Genomic DNA, 22,337 nt, shown 5'->3' with positions numbered 1-22,337 from the left:
GTTCGAGCAAATGTTAAATGCGCACATAGAAAGAAACTCCATTGGTGCACAGCCGGGGATCGAACTTACGACCTCAGGTATGAGAGTCGGACAATACTTTGCAATATCTAAGTATAAAATAACTTAAAAATATAAAAATGATTAAATGCATTTATCCTTAAATATCTATTTATTTGGAATAATGTCTAATTCATGAGATACGTTTCTAAATAAAATTAAATTCAAATAGCGACAGCCATCTGATGCGATATTAGCGTTCATAGGTCGTCAACGGCACTTCGAATCAAAACTGTAAAAACTAGAATACTTGTCGAAATTAGGTCCACAATCCAAATCGTATCACAATGTCGTTTAACTTTTACAGGTCTTGAAACTAGATTTAAGTCTGATTCACGATATAGAATATGAGCCGCTAACCCAAACGACATCTATGTCAAAATAAAAACGAATTATCAAAATATAGTCCAAGTTTCGGGGAATGTTAGTTTTCTTTGCACAAAATGTTTTGTCCTTATCACTCCTATACCGATTTATGAACGAACGAGCGAGACAACTATATGTTTCCATAATTTGGCAAGAACTCTAGTTGATTGCGTGATGGCTAGTAGACGGTGGTGGGAAGCACCTCACGTGTTCCACTCCAGCTCTGTCGTCGTCTGCAGCAGCCAGGTGCCTCGAGAGGACGCTGAAGATCTGCGAGTTCAGCACTTGGAAGCGCCGGATTCGGTCCACCATACGCTTCAGGGGCTGAAGAAATTTTTTTTTTTTAATATAAAAATATTTTCAAAAATCTCGTCAAACAAACAAAACAAAAACGTTTTCGATGAATTTTCCAAATCAGTTTAAAAATCAGAGATAAACCCTCAAGTTTTATAATTTTTTTTTTATTGAAACAAAAGTCCATAATTAAGCCGCATATTGGGTCGCTCAATGCCAGAGGTCTCGCGTGTGCGTTGCCGGCCTATCTGATGATATTAAGAAACACTCACAATTCCTTTCACCACATCATCCTTCCCATCCACCCGCTGAACCCTCAGGATGTGATAGCAGAAGTCCAGAGCTTCGAACCGCCTCTGCTGACCCAAGAGGGCCATGATGGTACAACCAGCCCAGTGAAGACCTTCCCCGAAGAGCTCTCTGCAAAAATACATCAGTTAGGGGCCGTTCAAGTATTACGTATACGCTATAGGAGAGAGGGGGGGAGATCTTATTTGGTGATTACGTCAACAGTAATTATTCACTTTTTCACACTCTACCCACACATTGTCTATGATTGAAAACGAAATGAATTTTTTAATACAGTTGCTCAAAAAACGGCATATTGTAGGGAGGTATAGCGTTCGGAAAGAGGGCTATTACACACTCGTGCTTTTCCTTTGCCATTCCCGCACTCGTGCGTTTTCTTTGCCAACTGTCAAAACAATGTGTATTAAAAAGAAAAAACCAACCACGAAGGTTTTATTCAAATGATTCATAGAAGTTTTTATGTTATATGATTTCTAAATATTATAATAATTGGATTCAATAAGTTCGGTTAGGTTTCTTTTCTTTCATATCAATTAAAAAAATATTAAAAAGAATTTTATAATATATGCAAATACGTATTTTTAAAAAGTTTACTAATAATTGGATTCAATAAGTTAGGTTAGGTTTATTTTATTTCATATCAATAAAAAAAATATTAAAAAGAAAAAAACTAACCATGAAGTTTTTACTAAAAAAAATCACAGAAGTTTTTATGATTCATGCAAATATTTTAAAAAGAAGCTACTATTTGTTTCAATATCAGATTTAATGATTGGATTCATTGAATTAGATTTGATTTTCTTTCAATAAAAATAGTCTACTGAAGAATTGGCTGTATGGGCCAAGTTCCCTTTGCCTACCCAGAATGGGTGAAGAAAAGAAAAAACAAGCTTTGCTCATATTCTCGCGGTTGGCGCCATTTTCCAAAAATGTTCTTTCGAGTTGAGTAATTTGTTGCACAAAATGAGTAATTTCGACGATATTTTATTTGAATGAATACCACCCGAACGTAGCATAATTGCACAAAATGCTTCGGAGAACAATTTACCGGAAACATATAAGTCGCTACATATCTACGTGCAACGAATTTATTCCGTAGTGAGAATAGAAAAAAAGCAAATAGTTTAATTAAATTGCTTAATTTTTTCGCAACTGTATTAAAAATAGTCGTTCAGTACACGTGCGGAACCGTCATTGCAACTTGTTCCGACTGTCAACCCTCACCTTCGGCTGCGCCTCGGCTCGGGTAGACATTCGTCGGAACTCGTTGCAATGACAGGCTTTCCGCACTTGTAATGAAATGTACTATTCGAGAATTCCTTAATAATTAATTCTATTTTTTTTTATTTCACAAGTGGTGGGGGGGATAAACTGCAGAAAATCTGCTAACGTAAAAAAACGCACACATAGTTACATAAAATCATACTTTTAACGATTTCTTATCTATGGAAGAAGCCATTTTGTTAACAAAAAAAAAACTTACTCAACAGTAAACTGCGTGTCACCAACGGGTATACAGTAGAGGAATTGTAGAGCGGACCACAATCTGAAAAAAAAATGTTACTAGAATTTTTCATTCATAACCTTTTAAATACTTGGAGAAGCGGGAAGACTCCGATGTTTTTAAGTAGTAGTTTTTTTTTAAGTAGTAGATATTAATAAATTCTTAGTATTATTTGTTGCTTTTTTTTAATTTCGCAGTTTTTAATTTTATTCTTTTGTTTTTCTTTCAAATGTCACTTTGTCTTTTAATGCTTGTTTTCTGTTTTTTATTTAATCTGTGTAATCTGTTTTGGCTTTGTGTATTATATTTGTGTTTTGTATAATAATATGTGTTAAGTAGCTGTTGGATTACTTATTATTAAATAAATAAATAAATCTTGGAACCAGCTGTTCCAGGTCTTCACCAGAAGAGAGTTCTACTTAAAGGCCGGTAATTGCAAGCTTTATGGAGTCACATGTATCAGTTACTAATGAATAATTCGAATAATTGTAGAAATCTGTATTTTTTTTGATAAATCAACAATGTAGCCATATTTATTTAAGTTTTGTGATAATGACTTTGCATCTATCATTTTTATTACAATAAAACTATTTTTGAAGTGAAACTTCTTTACGCACGATTGACTTGGGGAGTAAGCTTGCGAACGTGTGACGTAATCGTTACGAAAAGTGTGATCGGGCAAGGCGAACGGAAGTTGAGTGGGGATATAAGCAAGAGTTCGCGCGCACATTTTCTTTCTCTCTTCCTCTCATAGCCAAATACGTTCCGTATATCTAACACACTTCTGTTTTTTTATAAGCCAATAATGAATTAGATTTAAATATTTGTAGAAAATTAATATATGTACATGTACATACATGTATATATTACACACACATATACATGTAAGAATATATGCATATAATAGATTCAAATGAATGCCACATAATTTCAAAAAAATATATTTAATAAAAATGAAAAAGGACATACCAAATAATTAAATAAAAAAACTTTTTTAAACTAAAATCCTCACTCACATACACTTACCTATGAAACTCGCTGGTGTCATCTGTGTGCAGCGGCGCATGATGCGGCGAGGGCGGGGCCGGCCACTGCGGTGCGGTGAGGCTGGCCCTCAAGCGCCGCAACACAACGGAGAACAGTGATAGGCCGCAGCACAACCGCTCGCGAGTTAAAAGATCGCCCTCGCGTGACAGTTGGCTTTGCTGGAATGTTTTTAATTGGTAATAAATAACTAATATTCCACAAAACATAGACTGAGGTCCTACCAAATGTCACGTTCGCATTTCACGACAAAGATGCGTATGCGCAGTTTTAAAAAATCCATTGAATATGATTGAATTGCAATGAGAAGTGTTGGTCTAGTGGCTTCAGCGTGCGACTCTCATACCTGAGGTCGTTGGTTCGATCCCGGGCTGTGCACCAATGGAGTTTCTTTCTGTGTGCGTATTTAACATTTGCTCGATCGATGAAAGAAAACATCGTGAGAAAACCGACATGTCTTAGACCCAAAAAGTCGACGACGTGTGTCAGGCACTGGAGGCTGATCACCTACTTGCCTATTAGATTTAAAAAAATGATCATGAAACAGATTCAGAAATCTGAGGCCTAGACCTAAAAAGAGGTTGTAGCGCCACTGATTTATTTTATTCAATATGATTGGATGATCATTTTTTGCTTCAACAAACTCTTTCTTTTTACGTCTAATATTATTCCTATACTAAGCTTTAAATATTTTTACGTTTGAAATTACTATTTAATTATTTTTTTTAATTACCTTGGCCGTCCCATATTTCTCGACGTTCTGAACAATTTGCAATGCAGCGTATTTCGCTTCTAGCCGCTTCTGTTTTGTCTCTGGTTTCTCTCCCTCTGTGAATACATTTAGTATTTTTAAGTTGAGCAATACTTTTGTGTTAATAACATTTTTCTTGTGGTTATCATTCATTCAACACACAAACAACTTTCATATTTTTAGTAAGAGCTTTAAAGATATATATTTATATGACCTAGATTAAAAAAATTAAAATACCTGCTGTGTATGGCCTGGGAAGAATATTCTGGAATGGAGCAGCATGTAGGAGGTCTGTCACTTCTTCTTGGCTGAGAGCCTGGAAATCGTTTTAATCTATTTAAATAGAATGTTATATAAATTTTCACGTACGTACGTACGTACGTACGTTACGTAAGTACGTTCTTGTGGCCATGTACGTGTCCATAGGCGACATATCACGTCACATGAGCCTTCTGCCCGTTGGCCTCCTGTTCTATAAAAAATCCACTTCAAAATATGCAAAATCATATTTTGTATATGACTTACACTACCAGCTTTATCTTATATATAAAATTCTTGCGTCACGGGGTTAGTAATCGAACTCCTCCGAAACGGCTCGACCGATTCTCATGAAATTTTGCGTGCGTAGGTCTGAAAATCGAACAATATCTATTTTTCATCCCCCTAATTTTTTTTATTTATTTTTTAGACAAAATTTTTCGTTTTTATTTTTTCACGATACACCATACAAAAATACATGCAACCCTAAATTTTCACCCCTCTACAATCATCCCTTATGTTTTTTTTGTTAATTATAAACTTTAAAATTTTGGCACAAAAACATGGCAAAACAACGTTTGCCGGGTCAGCTAGTAGCACTTTAAAATGTTTGTATTGTGCAATATTGACCTGTTCAATCAGCATACAGAAGAGAATAATGTTTCCAAGTTCACGGAATGCGTGGAACAGTTCCGTTCTAGCATCGGGGTACTGCACTATGTCGGTCAATTGGGCGTGGTAGTAGCCCAAAACACCTGAAATTAATTTAAATTATATATGTTGTGCAAAGAACGTCTTGTAAATACAGTGTAAAGTCCTTTTTTTAAGGAATCTCACTGTTGGCCTTAAGGGCCTTTACAGCTGTGCACGGCCTGTTTTGGCGAGCTTAGATCAGCCTCAAAGGCTATGACTTGAACCTCGTCTTGGGGCGTCGTGGGGGGTCAATCGCCTGAAGGGCAGGACGGAAGCTCACTGGAATGAGCGAAGTACGAAGTGAAAGTCCTCGCCTTCCCCGGTGAAGGCGGTTTTTTACCCTTATCTGTTGTTTATGACTACTGTTATTATTATTGGCCAACCGGGTGTCTTTTAATTTGTCGTTAGCTGGTGCTACTGATTTATTTCATTTGAATTGATTGATTTTAATTGCCCGTGATAAACTCGACTATCGATGTCATACGTATCGAACTTTCTAAGGAAACCGTTCCTTTGTTTACAAATTTGGATTACTTGAGTGTCATTTATCACGAAGATGCCTCAATATCGCAAGATATGAATAAATAAAAATAGTAATAATATTAGTAAGTGAGATATTTGACTATTTCGTCTCTATCTGACAAATTGTGTTTACGCTATGATGAACAGAGACAACTACTTATAGAAGAGCCCTTCGAGTGCTTTGCTTTTTTATGAATTGTGCAACTATGCCTTTTTGATGTGAAACATCTATAGCCGCACGTAAAACCGATTTCTGGCGTGGCGACGCATGCCGTGGCGACGCGTCGCCACGCTATATGATATACAGTCTAAATGCAGTAGTAAATTTCACATTAAAAATATTTAATGAAAATAATGTTTATTCAACAAATAGTCATCGTTATCTGGAAAAAAATCGTAATATTTTATTTTATCATTATTTAGTTCCTATCACAATCCTTTCTGCTTATTACTTTTCCAAAATAATGTCGATGTTTCACATCTGCCAGGCGTCCCGTTACGGCTCACATTTTTTCTATTTATTTTTATTTAATAATAAACATTTCAAACGAAAAATCAAATCTTCAATATAATGTTACCAACATACCATTAGATCCATAATCATATCTGGGCAGCTTGCAGTGCCTTGGCATTGCAGCCGCCAATGCTCGTGTGAACTGCGCAAGAGTTCCATGAAGGAGACCACGAGCCACACCCAGAAGTTCCGACACCACCACAGCCACACCTTGGTAGCCCAGAAGACGGACCAGGGCGTGCAAGTGTTGAGCACCGACGAAACCTGACAACATGAATATCAGAGTGAAGATACCCTTGCATCGGATTTATTTTTAATTGTAACTTGTAAAAACCTCAATATTTTACTTGTATTAACAGTTATTTACGCTTACTCCTACATTATATTGTGAGGAGAATTAGATGTTTTGGTTGCAATCAAGGTTTAGAATAATTAACCATACATATTAAAACATCGGCGTACTAAAGTTCTTAAAAATCGACTTAAAGAATTACTTTTGGAAAAAAAATATTCTAAATTCATAACAATTATTTACGTAAAACATTATAATTCATATTAGATAACGTAATAATATACTTATTTTAAGTTGAACTAAGTTATAAGTTCTTAACTATCAAATAAAAAATAAGAGTTGATCGTAGAGGGTAGATGCAAATTATTTTTGTAAGCTAGCTGATGATCTAGATCATAAAAAAAAAACAAAAAATAATGTCTACAAAATAAAATAAAAAATTTGGGGATGACGCCCTTTATCACCTAGGCGTTTGAAAGATAGATAGTAGCCGACTTTCAGACTTACTGAATATGCATAAAAACTTCATAAGAATCGGTCGACTCGTTTCAGAGATGGGAACTAACATTGTGACACGAGAATTTTATATATTACAAAATGTGATGATGGGTGAAAGTAATGTAAGAACTGACTATAATGATATGATTCATATTGTAATTGTAACTTCTAAAAGAGTGGCGGAGAGTTTATTGCCAGTTCTTCTCTTCCGTTCTACGCCCTTGATTTGAGAACTGGCAGTAAATGAAAAATTAGAAACATTTAATGTATATTTATTCTTTTAAGGTTCATAAGTGTACATTATGTAGCCTACATGAATAAATGATTTTTAACCTACCTACCTTTTAAGACAAATTTGCAAACAATTTTAATGCCAGAATATGCGAACTTTAGATTAGAACCGAGATTTAGGTCATAAGTTAAAACCTAGCTGTACACCCAGGGTCTATTCTATGTCTGCATTTATACAAACAGTATAAGGCACCGGAAATTTCTTAGAAACAAAAATCGACTCGTGTCAGGCACAGCAGACCGATCACCTGCCTGAATTACAAGAGACCTTCATAGTACTGACCGTTATACTGGGCGTATTGTGCTGAATACGCCAAACTGAGTTGTTTGGACCCCCAAAGCATCGCATGTCCAAACTGTTGTGGCTTCTCCCTTTGAGCTGCAGGGGCGAATTGGATGCCACGGCATTTAACAAATCTGTAAGAGAAATGTATTTTGTAGAAGAGAACCTATAAAAAATAATTAAACTGCGTTCAACTAAGACTGACGCGATAGCATACAAAATTCTATAACAAGTGAGCCAAGGCATTTTGCTCATGAGCTTTCTTACGTTTTATAAGCATGGGAATTACCTCAATCACCGGGAGAGAAAGAGAAAGCTCTCTCTTGAACATTTACATTACACAGCATTAAATTATTTTATATCCTGTGTTTAACTGACCCAGGAACTGTACATTTTGGTCCGTCGAATCGGATCAATAGTCAGTTTTATCCGGCTCGAAGGACCAAAAAGGCAAAATGTACAACCTTGGCTCGTACGAGTTTATTTTACTTACCGATCGGTCGCGGCATTGTAGCAATAATTGGGCAAGAAGTCATAATTGAGCTCCCAGAAGACGTGCAGAGTGACTCTTCCATATGGAGCCAGTACGCCGTGGTCAGATTCTCGGAGAATGGCATCGAACTCGTCCAATGTTAGATACCGACTAAGGAGTTTGTGGCAGAGCCGGTTCACTGCTATCAGACCCTCTAATTCCTGTTACGAGAATATTTTTTATGAAATTAATATCTTGATACAGATAATTTCATTTATAAAATTCTCGCTATATAAAAAGTTATTTTTTGTTTTTATTGTTATCAAAAGTTGTGGTTGTCGATTCGTTTGTACGTGGAATAATTCTTGGATACAGTATAGGTGCATTCAAATGCCTAAAACTATTAAAATACAGTTATTTACATATGACAAAGCAGTTAAAAAAAATCGAGACCAATTGCCAATTTGTTAGTACAACTATAGTTAGTAGGCAAAAGGTAAGTTTTTTATTACTCAAAAATTACTTCTCGTATATTCGTTTTAGTATTAAGAAATATAAAACTTAAAACAATAACCATGTAATACCTAACTGACATTCTTATAAAAAAGTTTAGTTCATCTTAGAAACGATAAATAAATCATATTTTGTATTTGAATGAGTCAAATCAGTAATAAAGTCATAAGTATAGCCATAGCAGTAATATGCCATAGGAAATGTAATAGGGCGGTTACAGACTAGCGTATTTTTCTGCGCGTATACGGTCGTTTCAGCATACATACGCACTTCAAAAAACCGGACGCACGTTGGCATATTTCGGCGTGTACGCATGAACCGGTAGTGGCCTTGTGTCAGTATCAACATGGACTTAGACGAAGAAACATTGCTATTTGCTACGAGCTTAGCGCGTCTACGCTCGTACAAGTTGAGCGTATGCCATGGTATTATGATTTCCTGGTATTTGGTAAAGATAATCTAAAGAACTCTATAGTGGGAGAACGTTGAAATATTTACCACAGCGGCTAAAAAAACCTACATAGCAAAAAGTTCTGTATATCAAGACAATAATATTGTTACATTTCTACAAAAGACAGTAGTTTTAAAGGTAAAGTTTAAGCTCTTTATATAAATCTATAAGTTATACTGTAAATGATAAAAAAAAATTTTAAATTGGTCCAATTTTTAGTTCCTTATTTTGTCACGAGTGGTCTGTTAATTGCTTCCATTAGTTTTACACGCAAAAATTGTTCAATCTTGTTATAAACTGTTTTTACTTTTTTAGACAAAATTCACGTACAATCTAACGTATTAAAAATATAACGTATACGTACGACAACACCAGTTATATCGCCAGCTTCAAATTTGGCAACCGCCGCGTCCAACGCACGATGCATGTCCGCATTTATTCTTTGTGCGACCTGAAATTATATTAATGTAAACATCTAACATCATTCAAAGAGAGATTTTACTCATAAAAGTAGTTAGTAGTTCAAAAGTAATTTGCAGTAGCTGAAAGCCAGCAACTAGTGACAAAAGACACTATTTTAGGAAGACACTTTTTTGGTATATCAGGAAAAAGCGATACTCCTCCCTTAAAGGCCGGCAACGCACCCACTAAAATTGGTGTCTGGGCAGCGACGACTGCCTTTTTGGGTATCCCGTAGGCTCGTTTGCCCTCCTATCTTATAAAATAAACACATACCAATACAATATGCTTCAACGAGATTAGAAATTAAGTTAATTGATAATAATTTGCTATATGGGGCAACCGGGCCATCTGAAGTTAAGTGATTCCGCCCCCTATGGACACTCACAATGCCAAAAGGCTCGCGTGTGCGTTGCCGGCCTTTTGGCAGGAGGCTAATCTGAAGTTAAGTGATCCCGCCGCCTATGGACACTCAAAATGCCAAAAGGCTCGCGTGAGCGTTGCCGGCCTTTTAATTATTGGTACGCACTTATATTGAAGTCTAAGTCAAATTGGTTCGAGACTACTTCAATGGATTGGTTTCACACTATTGCAATTTTCCATTTAAAACTAAAATCTACATGAGTGATAATTCTCAAAAAAAGGTATCACTAACTACTAACTGACGTGAGACCGATCTTGAATTAGATTGTCATGATTCATGTGCACTGTTTACTTTTTGTTTTGTTTTATGTAACCTGTATCAGTTTAGTTTATTTTTATTTCGTTTTGTTTCTGTTAAGTATGTTTTTCTCCGTATTTTATTATTTGTAATATGTATTTTTGCACTTCTTGCCTACCTTATGTAACATACTCATAGCGGTTGTCTGGAAGAAATCGCTCTAAAGCGACAAGGCCGCCAGTTGCTTTCATTAAATTATGTTTAATATTTTCCTTTTATGTAATGCAACGAAGTGTTAATAATAATAATAAAAGGTGTTAAACACTGAACTGTGGAATCGACTACCATGCGTTGACTGCCCTTTTTGGGCGTCCCACAGGCTCGTTTGCCAAAGAAAAGTTAAATTCTTTTAAAAATCTAATCTAAAAATGTTACCAATGCACAGAGATCGACGTGTCGTCCGAGCAACGCGACATGTCGCTGCCGTAGAAGGGAGGCGTATCGCCCCGCCCCGCACCCCGTACTCGCCCCACGCGCTGCGCACTCGCCACGGTACCGTTTGTCCAGTAGCATACTAAAATTAAAAAAAAAAAATATATATATATATATATATATGTTAATTCCTATTTCACCGTACGTTACAAAATTTCTATACCCATATAATATAGGATGGTAATTTCTACTTCACGTAAGTTACAAAATTGTCTATGATTTACGCGAAATTGTATTTAAGTAAAAAAACATGTTAGCAATGTACACATAGGGGCCGTACATATATTACGTCATTCTAAATTAGGGGGGGGGGGGTTTGGTCTGCGGATGGCGGTAAAATGATTGATGGGGGGGTGGGTGTTTCGAAATTGTTTTCGTCAGTAAGAAATGACGATAGGATGATTATAGGGGGGGGGGGGCTAAAATCGGGAAAAAATCGATGACGTAATTTATGTACGGCCCCATAGTGAAACCTTCAAAATGTTGGTTTCAAGATAAAGTGAGTAAACTTAGTTAAATATCAATTAATAATTTTAATAAATACTACAAAGATCAATATGGTTTAATAATATATAAATTCGACTTTTTTTCACCAACTAAATCAAAGTCAAAATTTATTTATTCATATAGGTAACATATTGTACACTTATAAAGTTAAAAAAAAGAAATATTAAATAATTATAATTTTACATTTACTACCAGTTCTCAAATCAAGGGCGTAGAACGGAAGAGAAGAACTGGCAACAAACTCTCCGCCACTCTGTTTAATCGCCAAGTTTTTTTTTTATGTAATAAATGTAGTATTATACTAATTTTTTACACACTGTATAATACTTCCTATCTCATTTGCACCCACGTTAAATCTTATGAATTTATATGTCCATCTCTCACCTGATGTTAAGTGATACCGCCGCCCATGGACACTCAATGCCAGAGGGCTCGCGAGTCCGTTGCCGGCCTTTTAAGAATTGGTACGCTCTTTTCTTGTAAGTGTACAAAAAAAAATTCACAGATTTGTTACGTAAACCGCATTTCGATTAAATAATATAATAACAATAAGATTTATATATTCGTTAAAATTAATTTTCATATAAAAATTCTTCCATCTTTAGCGTTCCCCAAACGTTTTTTTTAAATCAACCAATACACCTATAAAAACATTTAAGTATCGCAAAAACGTCTATCCTACTACTCACCTCGAAGCCAACTGCTTATAATGAGCATAGACAAGCTCAGACAATTTGTAGACGAACTGATCGAAGCACAGATTCACTTCCGCTTCCACTTCGTCGTACAAGAACTGTTTCCGGAACACTGTGAGCGCGTATTGAGCGGAATCGTTGTATAGATCAAGCGGGTAAAGCACATACCTGGAAAATCGGTTGTATGTAAAATCGGTTGTATGTAAAGTCGATTTACTAACGATATTTAATTAAATAAGACTATTATTCAATGCGCTATTTTAATATGTGTATATAATCTAAATAATTGTTATGTATTATGTATGTCGTACTCTCTAAGACACTGAATTCAATTAACATATTAGTTGGAGACTTAATGTACTTTTATTAGTCCCATTATAATTCCAATTTTCCAAGTATACAATTAAGATTGATAAAGCGATTTTATAACCTTAATGGAATATTATTCCAAAAAATTGTGAAAAAATGACTTTGACCGTGGTTTTATAAAACAACAATTTTTTTTTAATTTAAATCTAAATAATCCTTACTCCATCATAGCCGGCTCCTTGCTCCTCAATATGTGATCCGTCAAAATCCACGGCATCGACATTTCTATCGGGAACTGAATCCGTTTCTCCATTGTGATCAAGTCGTTACATTCTTCGTTGTGTTGATGACGTACTGTGCATTTCTAAAACATACGTAACTTATAAATACTTTTTGACTAAAATTTACATTATCAGTAATCAATTGTATTTATAAAAAACTTTAAAAACCTGTAATCTGCAAAGAAAATATTAAAAAAAACATTCTTAAACATATTTCGTGAACTCCATATATATAATATCTCGTTATATCTTCGTCACTGTTATATAGTGATAAGATAAAATCCATTTGAATTAGTGTTAGTGCAAGTTAAGTAATTCAAGTATTATGTAAGCGCTATTACCCTTTAATTTTCTTATTTAGTCATTACGTCAAAGTCAAAATGTATTTATTCATATAGGTAACATAATGTACACTTATGAACATCAAAAAAAAAAGAAATAGTAAATGAATCTAATTTTACATTTACTGCCAGTTCTCAAATCAAGGGCGTAGAATGGAAGAGAAGACCTGGCAATAAACTCTCCGACACTCTATATATATATATAATAGTTATTATTTACTCTTTTACACACATTACCAACACATCGTTTATGATTGAAAACGAAATGCATTTTCGAGGAAAAATTAATAAGAACATGTACCATTTTTTTATTTTTTTACTTATATTGACAAGATGTGGGGGGGGGGGGGGGATAAATTTATGTAAATCTGTTTACGTAATACTAAAACGACCTTATAAGTAAAAAAATAGTATCCAAAAACAGCGATTAATCGATACTTTCATATTTAGTAAATTAGGGTAGATCAGAATGGTCCACGATGTCTTAGTGTATTAAATGTATTAAAAAAACAAGGATATAATATAACAAATGTATTTATGTTCAAGGCAGGATATTTTATTAGGTCGGGTCGAAAAACACCATTTATATTTATATGAATTAATAACATATTTAATTTCTATCCTGTTTTCTTCACTAATCCTTTGAAACTAAAAACTAATGGAGAGAATTGTGGAGAAATACTTACATTGACCTTCCTGCCCATGGTCATTTCAAGATAGAACTCACGATACCACAACTGAGAGAGATCGCAGCATTTCTGAAGGGAATCTGGAAAAATAAATAAATCGTCTAAGTTGGACTATTTACAACTCAAGAACGGCTGAACTGATTTGAGAGAAAATTGGTGAGGAGGACTTTAGGACTTATTATCCTGTCTATGTGGAACGTGCCATATCGTGGTATAACAGAACCAAAGACAAAATTATCAGTCAAAACATTAGCCATTAGTTATATAACAAAAAGTAATTAACAGCTAAACGTAATATTATATATGGTTAAGTATGATTGTAAATTTGATAATTTGAAGATGACGTATTTATTTCCACTTTCTATTGGCTTAGTAAATGCAAGCAACGCTCCCAAAAATTATAGTACATAAGAGTATTAATTTTTTATCGGAATCCTCGAAAATGCATTTCGTTTTCAATCATAGACAAATTGTAAAAAGTAAATAATTAATGTTGGGTAATACTTCAACGTCCCTTATATGGGCGATATATTAAATTTTTTATTGTATTATAGATAAGATGTTTCATATACATGTATTAAACAACATAACTAAAAAAATACAATGTATACATATTACAACAGCAAATTTGAGTTACATTAAAAGATCCAACAATTTTATAAGTCGTTTGGAATCAGAGAGATAAGCATAAGATAAAATTATATATGGGTAAATAGAAATATATTTTCTTAATGTAAACTTACCAGCCAAATTCAACATATATGTCCAGTAGAAGCTTTGTCTATGAAACGTTTCAATCTGCACAAGAGTGGTCGCGTCCAAATCCTTTCTTAGTGTACGTCGGCCCCCGGATTTGTCCGATATAAGCGCCTCTAGTTGCGTACGCACCATGTATAGTTGAGTTGTTGATGGGCCTGCAAAATATTTTCATGATATTTTAACTTTATAATCTTATATATAAAACTTGTGTCACGGTGTTAGTAACCGAACTCCTCCGAAACGACTCGACCGATTCTCATGAAATTTTGTGTGCGTATTGGGTAGGTCTGAGAATCGAACAACATCTATTTTTAATCACCCTAAACGTTAAGGGTGGTCCACCCCTAAATTTTTTATTTATTTTTTAGACAAAATTTTTCGTTTTAATTTTTTTACGATACACCATACAAAAATACATGCAACCCTAAATTTTCACCCCTCTACAATCATCCCTTATGTTTTTTTGTTAATTATAAACTTTAATTTTTTGGCACAAAAACATGGCAAAACAACGTTTGCCGGGTCAGCTAGTAACCTATAAAAATAAATAATAACCATTGTATTAATCAGAGTTCCCCAATTTTTTTTGTGTCGTAGACCCCTTGCCATGTTTTTCCGTGTTGGGTAGACCCCCTATTTACCTGATATTGATTTCCTGTAAATTTCTAACTGTAGTGAAGTTTAGTGTTAAAAACTTAAAGTAAAAACACATGTTAATTTATACATTTATTAATTGAATTGATTTTTTTTTTGTTTACAAGTTCAAAATGTATTATCTATTCTTTTTGTTTCATACAGTTTATTTTCAATTAACACTAACCTACTCAGCCTCAACCTCACCAGAAACTTAAAAAGCATTTCTATTCTAGGCGGTAGTTCCCAAGTGCTAAAAAGTTAGAACTCACCAACATTCCGCCTTGGAACTTTGATTGTGAAACTAGCTTCGCCGTCCTTCTTTCCACGTAGTGCTGGGTCCTGTTGGGGCTCACAACCTCTGGCCCAATCCCCGCATGTTTCTCGTACCGACACTATTATACTGCAATAGAAATATATTTATATCAAACAAAAGCTAATTGATGAAAAATAAAAGTTTTATTGAGGGTACAACAAAAAATATAGCCTACTAAGTTATGGAGTAAAATAACTTTAAGTAATTTTACTTCTAAAAAAAACATATTAATTTTCATACTCAAACTCAAAATAACTTATGATAGTCAACGGAAAATAAATTTAACTGATTCTGAATTTATATTAATTTATGACAGAACTGGCCAGAAACTCCGCCACTCTTAATCGATAAGTTTTGAGTCACACAAATTGTTTTAATTGGAGTAAATAAATCCCAAGGATTTGTTTCATTAAAAAATCATCTGTTTTCAGTAGATTTCTAGATATAAAAATATTTCTTTGAAAAATTTATCATCTGTCCAATACACGCTTACCAGAACTATCTATCTGTGTCGATATCCCAAAAACTCAACCAATTTTGATAAAACTTGGAATATTTCTCACATAACTGAAGTATACGCTTTACGAATACGTGTACGTACGCACGTACGTCCATGGTACCGTGAAAAAGCAAACCAACCTTTTTTTCTTTACACTAATATTTCTTTGGTTTTTGATCAAAAGCCTCTCTATTACCAAACATACCTTCGTATTAAATCCTTTTTATTCTTGATGGCCTTCCTCAGCGGCTCCCGAAGTACGAGCTGAACGAAATCCTGGAGCTCAGCATAGATGGCTCTGCGTGCAGCATCAGCAAACACCGTCTCCATACGAGACATCAGCACTTGCAGGCCTTTGATCATGGCAATCACTTCGATCATCGCGAATTTCTCCTCTGACGTATAATTGTAGCGAGTGGCCTACGAAATAACAATAAAGATATTCAAGTTCGACTTTGGGTCTTTCAAGAAAAGAGCGTACAAACTCTTAAAAGGCCGGCAACGCACTCGTGAGCCCTCGAGAGCATAGCATCGAGAGTGTCCATGGGCGGCGGTATCACTTAACATCAGGTGAGCCTCCAGCCCGTTAGTCCCCTGTTCTATAAAAAAAAAGTTCGGTGACGGGTTTTGTTTGAAGCTGACAACTGACTTTAATGGTTTAAAATGTGAGCTAATAAATTACTGGTAGTGGGGATTGCGACGCTAACGCAAAAAATACCTTGGCTTTTCCAAGGGTTCACAAATCTAAATGATATTTTTGTTATAGGACATTATTAGAAACGAGAATATTAATTTATGAGTGTGGGAAAAACTAAAGGGCTCATATTGGCTTCATATGTGCAATGTTTACATTTTCTTTACGCTAGTTTTTATGTAACTTAATTAAGGAAAGGATACATAACTCAATTTTGGTTTTTTATTTAGCTTCTTAATGCAAAAATCAATATATTTACGGATTCTTATAAATTAATGTGTGTATAATAATCTCACATGCAAAAAATCGGTCGAGGTGTTTCGCAGGAGTATGGGAACGAACATTGTGACACAAGATTTTTTTTTATACACAGAGATTTCTAATATATCCTACCCGCAATATAAACAAAATAATCATATTCTTATTTTAAGTATACACACACAATAAAATACAAAACAGGCTATTTTAGAACCTTCTATTTATCCATTACTATTTGTCTTACCCTCTCATACTCTTCAGCATCAGGTGGACATCGACTATTGGTGGTGTGGTCTGTTGGATGCAACAACTTCCACGAGCACAACTCCGTGAGAACAGAACACCAAGACGACAGCAGCTGCAGTCCACGCAGACACAGTTCTGTGACCGCTTTGTTCTCGTTATCCGAACCGGCTTCTTTAAACGTCGTCGTTACCTATAAAACAAATGGCTCTTAATTGAATGCCTTTTGCCAGTTCTCGTACGGCAGATGATAACTGCAGGTGTAAACTTGATGGGTTCCCTAACTTGAGGATAATAATACTAATATATATCGGTGGTAGTTGATAGTTAGTACGAGACAGCGTTATCGAGCGCCATCGGCACGTGCACGTACACGTGCACACACACGTGCACCTAACGTCATTGTCCTACTGCATTTCAGGTGTATAAAAACCCGCCTCGCCGCTGTATCGGCACGCATTGACTCTGATTGCGTCGAGGTGCATGGACCGCAGTCTAAACCGACTGTCATCTCTCTCTCATTCACATTCTTTCTCTCTCGTACACACTCCCCCTCTCTCTCTCACACACACACACACACACTCTGACACTGTCTGCCTCTCTCTCTCTCTGCTAGTCAGTGTCCAATAATAATGTAGTATAATTGATCAAGATATAGACGATATTTCTTACCTAACTTGGTAACCGGAAGAGACCGTCTTTCACAGTAAACAATTCTTATTTAAGATAAGAAGAAAAAAGAAATTAATATCTTCAAAGAAGAAAAACTTTCAGATTAACTGAAGGTGGCAAAAAAGTATACCTCATTGCTGTATCTGGCCAACTCCGAAATGTAATTCTGATGCTCTTCTCTTATCTGAGGCAGGTGTACCATCAGGTCAGCTTGTGGAGACAACGGGTTCAGGTTCGAAGACAGTGGCCACCTGGGAATCATTAATTTTAAATTGTTGCATAGTTTTGTGTGTTATGTGAACACTTATTACTCGAGAACGGCTGGACCGATTTGCATGGATTTTGATTTGTCCCAATTATAGCTATTAAAAACATTGGAAAAAATCCAGAAAGAAATGTTTATACATCTAATATTCATTCCGTCGATACAGTAACCTCTGCCCTCCAAAAAATAAAGTATTTATATATTTATTATTAATAAAGATTTCGAATCGACATATCTACAATGTTCGAATAATGACGTATTGACTATTGATACGAGTTGTATAAAAATGAAAAATAAAATAACATATATATTGGTTCCCATTATTTTAATAAAGTACTTATATTTCATTGTATTATTTATATGTAATTATTAATATATATAATTATAAATTAAGTTCAGTTAAAAAATATATATATATATATATATGTATAAAATAAATCCCCTACTCACTTGCTAGGATCATAGTGTTTCGATCTCTTGATATAGTTGAAAGGTGCGATTTGCATATCACCAAACAGTGGTACCACTTCCAAGTTCTGAAAACAATAACAATAACCTATTTATTGTAAATACTTTGGAAGAATTACATTATTTAATTAATACTTTCTTCAATTGAAGTGAAACTTTTTATCGGCCGCGGCGTTGAAAAAAAAATACAGTCACATTTTTCGGTAAAAAACCATGTTTTTCTTGTCATTATTAATTCGCAGAGATTCGTAGCCATTTATAACAATGATAGTAATAATTCTAATACAATTAATGAAATTCTGTAATAATCTTAGTAGTAATAAGGTAAAATGAAATAATTGTATTATTTGTATTCATGTCTATGATAATTCTGTAAAGATGCATATAGTAGAACATTTATCGAAAAATAAGGTTACAAAGAAGTTTCACTTCTACGTGTGTACACTAGTACACGCACACATGTTTTGTGTTTTTGTGTATTGTGCTTACTTATGTTTTCTGTTTCATATATACTCTTTATCTTTGTTATCTGTTTTGGCTTTGTATTTTTTCTAAGTGTTTTGTTCATAATATGTATGATTACGAATAAATCAATTAAGAAATAGGAAAAAGGTGCTCTTCCTCCAACCTAAAGGTGGACCAGGCCGAAGGCCATTCCTCATCCATCTGCCTGACAGGCAATGAAAATTTAATAATTTAATTTTATGTTTCAAATTTCGTTACAACAACAAATGTCCTATGACTACTCAATGAGATAAAAATTTAATAACACATGGATTTTTTTATACTGCAACATTTTACACACAAAGTTTCTGCATTTCTCCAATTCTTAGGAAGATTCAGATATAACTTAATTCTGAATTTCACTCAAAAATGTATGTTTTACATTCAGAATTTAATATTCATTTTTATTGAAAGATAAGCTAAAAATAATATTATTTATATAAATAAATGTAAAAAATAATATTATTTATATTCATACCTTGAAAATCCTGTCAATTCGATCAAGACGAATCTTTTTCTTCTGATCAAGTCTGTTGATGTTGCATACCTCCGAATCCATCAGGAAAAGACCAAAACCCATGACCTGAAATCAAAATATACAGAATTAATAAACCAGTGTCCGCTATAAAGGGCGTGCAATTAGTTATTACTAGATACATCTATTCTATTAATAGATATATTGTCTTTACTATATTAAAAATAACAATGTACAAGATATCAAGAACCTACCTTCACAAGCATATGTTTCTCGGACGGTGTCAAATACATTTTGGTCTCAAACATATGCACACAAATGTTGACTACATCACAGAGCAGATCCTCATAGCCTGTATAAATAATAAATATATTTAAAAATTCATAGAGTAGAGAAAACGCCCCAGCCATCATAGCAAAAAACCTGCATTAGAATCCGGATCGAACAATAGTTATTCTCAAAATTAAAAATAGTTTTTATTTTAATTATAATTTACATATAAAAGTATATAAATATGTCTAAGTAATCTATTTATGTTTTTAAAGGAACAAATTTTTGTTATACATCTTACAATCTACTTATATTACATAGAAAGTTAGAATATACTAAACAAGATTTTCATACCGTTAATCTTTTCCAAAGCGTCTTTCACCGTATCTCTGATTTTATTTTGTGTTGCTAGGAACATAGATAGATTTTGAGACTCTTGTAAACTTTGGCTGTCAGACATAACTTTGAGGAACTGGGCAGCTCTGAAAGAATGTTTTGAAATTGTCTTAGTTTTGTTTTCAAAATTTTTTCATTTCAATTTCAAAATTAAATAAAATATATAATATAATAAATCAAATAAAATATAAAATAATGATAAATAATTATAAATGTCTATTATATATAATAATAAATTTTTGTCAGACTAAAAGGAAAATAAATTCACAAATGTTAAATATATCTATTCTACAATCAAATTAAATTAAATAATTTACCTTCTGTATGTAGAATAATCATTTTTAACTGAACTTTTCATATTCTTCAACTCGTCCAGTACAGCAAACATATTAACAAATTTCCCCAAAGTCAACAAATATGCTTCAGATACAAAATCTCGTCTTTTTTCAGCATGACAAAGACGCCTTACCTCGCCACAAAATCTCTCAATCGCTTTGCGCTGAAAATATTTTAAAATTTGTTTCCGTGAACTGATCATAACACTTAATTCATAGAGATAATATTGTTTCGTTTTAAATGTTAAATACAAATACCAAACCTATAACCCCTGTCTAATACTAACTGTATTATGTAACAAAAATGATGGAATCTTAAAAAAATAATGTTTTTTAGATACCTGAAAGTACATAAATTGCAGCAATTTATCCACTTCTGGAGCCAAAACTTGAACAGTCCGTTCATATATGTGCACTCTATCTGGTTGTTCATTGGACCTGGGCTGAGGTATAGCTCGGCTGCAGCATCTCCAGGTGTACAGCATTACTGCATGGGCATTCCCTTCTTCTAGTAATTCATTCTGAAACATGAATCATATTCAATAGAATACAGTTTGGTTTAGCTATTTTATTTCAACGTCCAACAAAAACAAAAATCTAAAATATAGATTTGACTTTTCATACTTATCAAAAAAAATTAAGAACAACATTATAACAATCAGTCCTTACCTTGGCTGAAATTTTTCTTTGAAATTTCTGAAATTTATCTTAAAGGATGTAATAAGTTTACTGGTATGTTTAATGCTTATGATTTAAAAATACATCATGAATAAACTTACCAAGTTGGCATGTATAGTTGCCTCCTCAATATATTTAGCAATTCCCGTGACGAAGCCATTACGATCTTCAAAGTTGGTGTCAAAATTGGCTTGATAAAGAATAGAGCATGGTGCTGCTTCAATGCACGGCTGCTCATCTGTGTATTTAATATATTGACATTAAACATACACAACAGATATTATAAGTAAGGTAATAAATTCAAGAAATTAATCCTAAAAAATAACTCTAAGTATTTAACTTCTCTAGCAAAGTCTTTACAATGTAATGTTACCTTCTACATAACAACATATTGTAGAGTCCCTTCAGCATCATCATATTATGCTGCGTAATAAGCTGTTATTTAATATGGTATGTTATTTTTTGGATACAGATATTTTATTTTAACAAACTTGTAAAGGTCTGTGTAAATTGATCTAGTAGATTATTGCTTATGCAGTATTTCATATGGTGTTAGGTGTACTGGGTGTGTCTCGAGATAGTCACTTACCTGGTAATGTAAGCTCGTCCAAAACGTCAACATTGCTCAAAGCATCCGAAAGAGAAACTTTTTCACTAACAGACATGATTAGTTTAATAACGAAATAAACTTTATACACCAAAAATATATTTAAATTTTAAACAGGAAATATCTTTTTACACACTGTCAATGTACTATAGTTAATACAAATATATTACATACATTTTAACTATTTTATGATACACTTTTTAATATTCCATGTTTATTTTTCTTCATTGAAATTATATATCAAAATACTAATTGAGGAAGTATTAAGCTTTAATATTTACGGTCCAGTGTCTACCATCTTGATTTATATTTTTTGTTGCTATGACAATTAACATTAATTGAACTTGACAAAGACAGTTTAAATAAATAAGTCAAAAATAGGGTTCCCTTTCATATAACTAAAACTGCCCAACAATATTTATAGCTATGGAACTCGACAAGTATAATATTAAATAATACTAACCTAACCCTCCTGTTAACAATAATGGACAAGAGCCGTAGAGAACCTTTGATTCTTAAATTAAACTAGTCATTACTAATAATTAAAAGAATGAATGAAAATATATAGATAATCAATACAAGATCCCGATAATGATATAAATCAGACCTAAGACATATTTAATATCATATTCGATTATTAATAGAGGCACTACCTTCCTTCATGTAATAGGGCTAATAAATTTTATGTTATGAAAACAGCATATATAGTGATCGTCTGT

General features: G+C 33.8%; 1 protein-coding gene across 1 annotated transcript; it reads right to left on the bottom strand.

Annotated features, from left to right (window-relative positions):
- Positions 1 to 76: 76 nt before the first annotated feature.
- On the bottom strand, positions 77 to 21,934 carry LOC110997291 (cytoplasmic FMR1-interacting protein). The gene is made up of 28 exons (XM_045633044.1): positions 21,601 to 21,934; positions 21,113 to 21,249; positions 20,675 to 20,854; positions 20,316 to 20,497; positions 19,957 to 20,084; positions 19,587 to 19,684; positions 19,336 to 19,440; positions 18,336 to 18,421; positions 17,751 to 17,871; positions 16,950 to 17,141; positions 15,959 to 16,173; positions 15,211 to 15,341; positions 14,290 to 14,460; positions 13,544 to 13,626; positions 12,457 to 12,599; positions 11,921 to 12,094; positions 10,668 to 10,806; positions 9,477 to 9,563; positions 8,170 to 8,369; positions 7,677 to 7,810; positions 6,385 to 6,576; positions 5,214 to 5,338; positions 4,563 to 4,641; positions 4,308 to 4,402; positions 3,557 to 3,735; positions 2,510 to 2,572; positions 990 to 1,137; positions 77 to 747 (listed from the first exon to the last, which is right to left on the bottom strand). Exons 1-28 carry the CDS (start codon positions 21,674 to 21,676, stop codon positions 583 to 585), a joined length of 3,828 nt encoding a protein of 1,275 aa, XP_045489000.1. The 5' UTR covers positions 21,677 to 21,934; the 3' UTR covers positions 77 to 582.
- Between the last annotated feature and the right edge of the window lie 403 nt (positions 21,935 to 22,337).

The sequence above is a fragment of the Pieris rapae genome, chromosome 22, assembly GCF_905147795.1.
Source record: "Pieris rapae chromosome 22, ilPieRapa1.1, whole genome shotgun sequence".
Taxonomy (NCBI): domain Eukaryota; kingdom Metazoa; phylum Arthropoda; class Insecta; order Lepidoptera; family Pieridae; genus Pieris; species Pieris rapae.
Note: the sequence above shows the minus strand (reverse complement) of the source record. Positions and strands in the feature narration are given on the sequence as shown.

What these genes read in the sequence shown, in the direction of transcription:
- LOC110997291 (XM_045633044.1), bottom strand. Translation starts at nt 21,676, where the DNA reads ATGTCTGTTAGTGAAAAAGTTTCTCTTTCGGATGCTTTGAGCAATGTT. An exon ending in CAACTATACATGCCAACTTG is followed by an intron (nt 20,855 to 21,112) that starts GTAAGTTTATTC and finishes TTCATGTTTCAG; the next exon opens with AATGAATTACTAGAAGAAGG. An exon ending in AAGGAGCCGGCTATGATGGA is followed by an intron (nt 12,095 to 12,456) that starts GTAAGGATTATT and finishes CCGATTTTCCAG; the next exon opens with GTATGTGCTTTACCCGCTTG.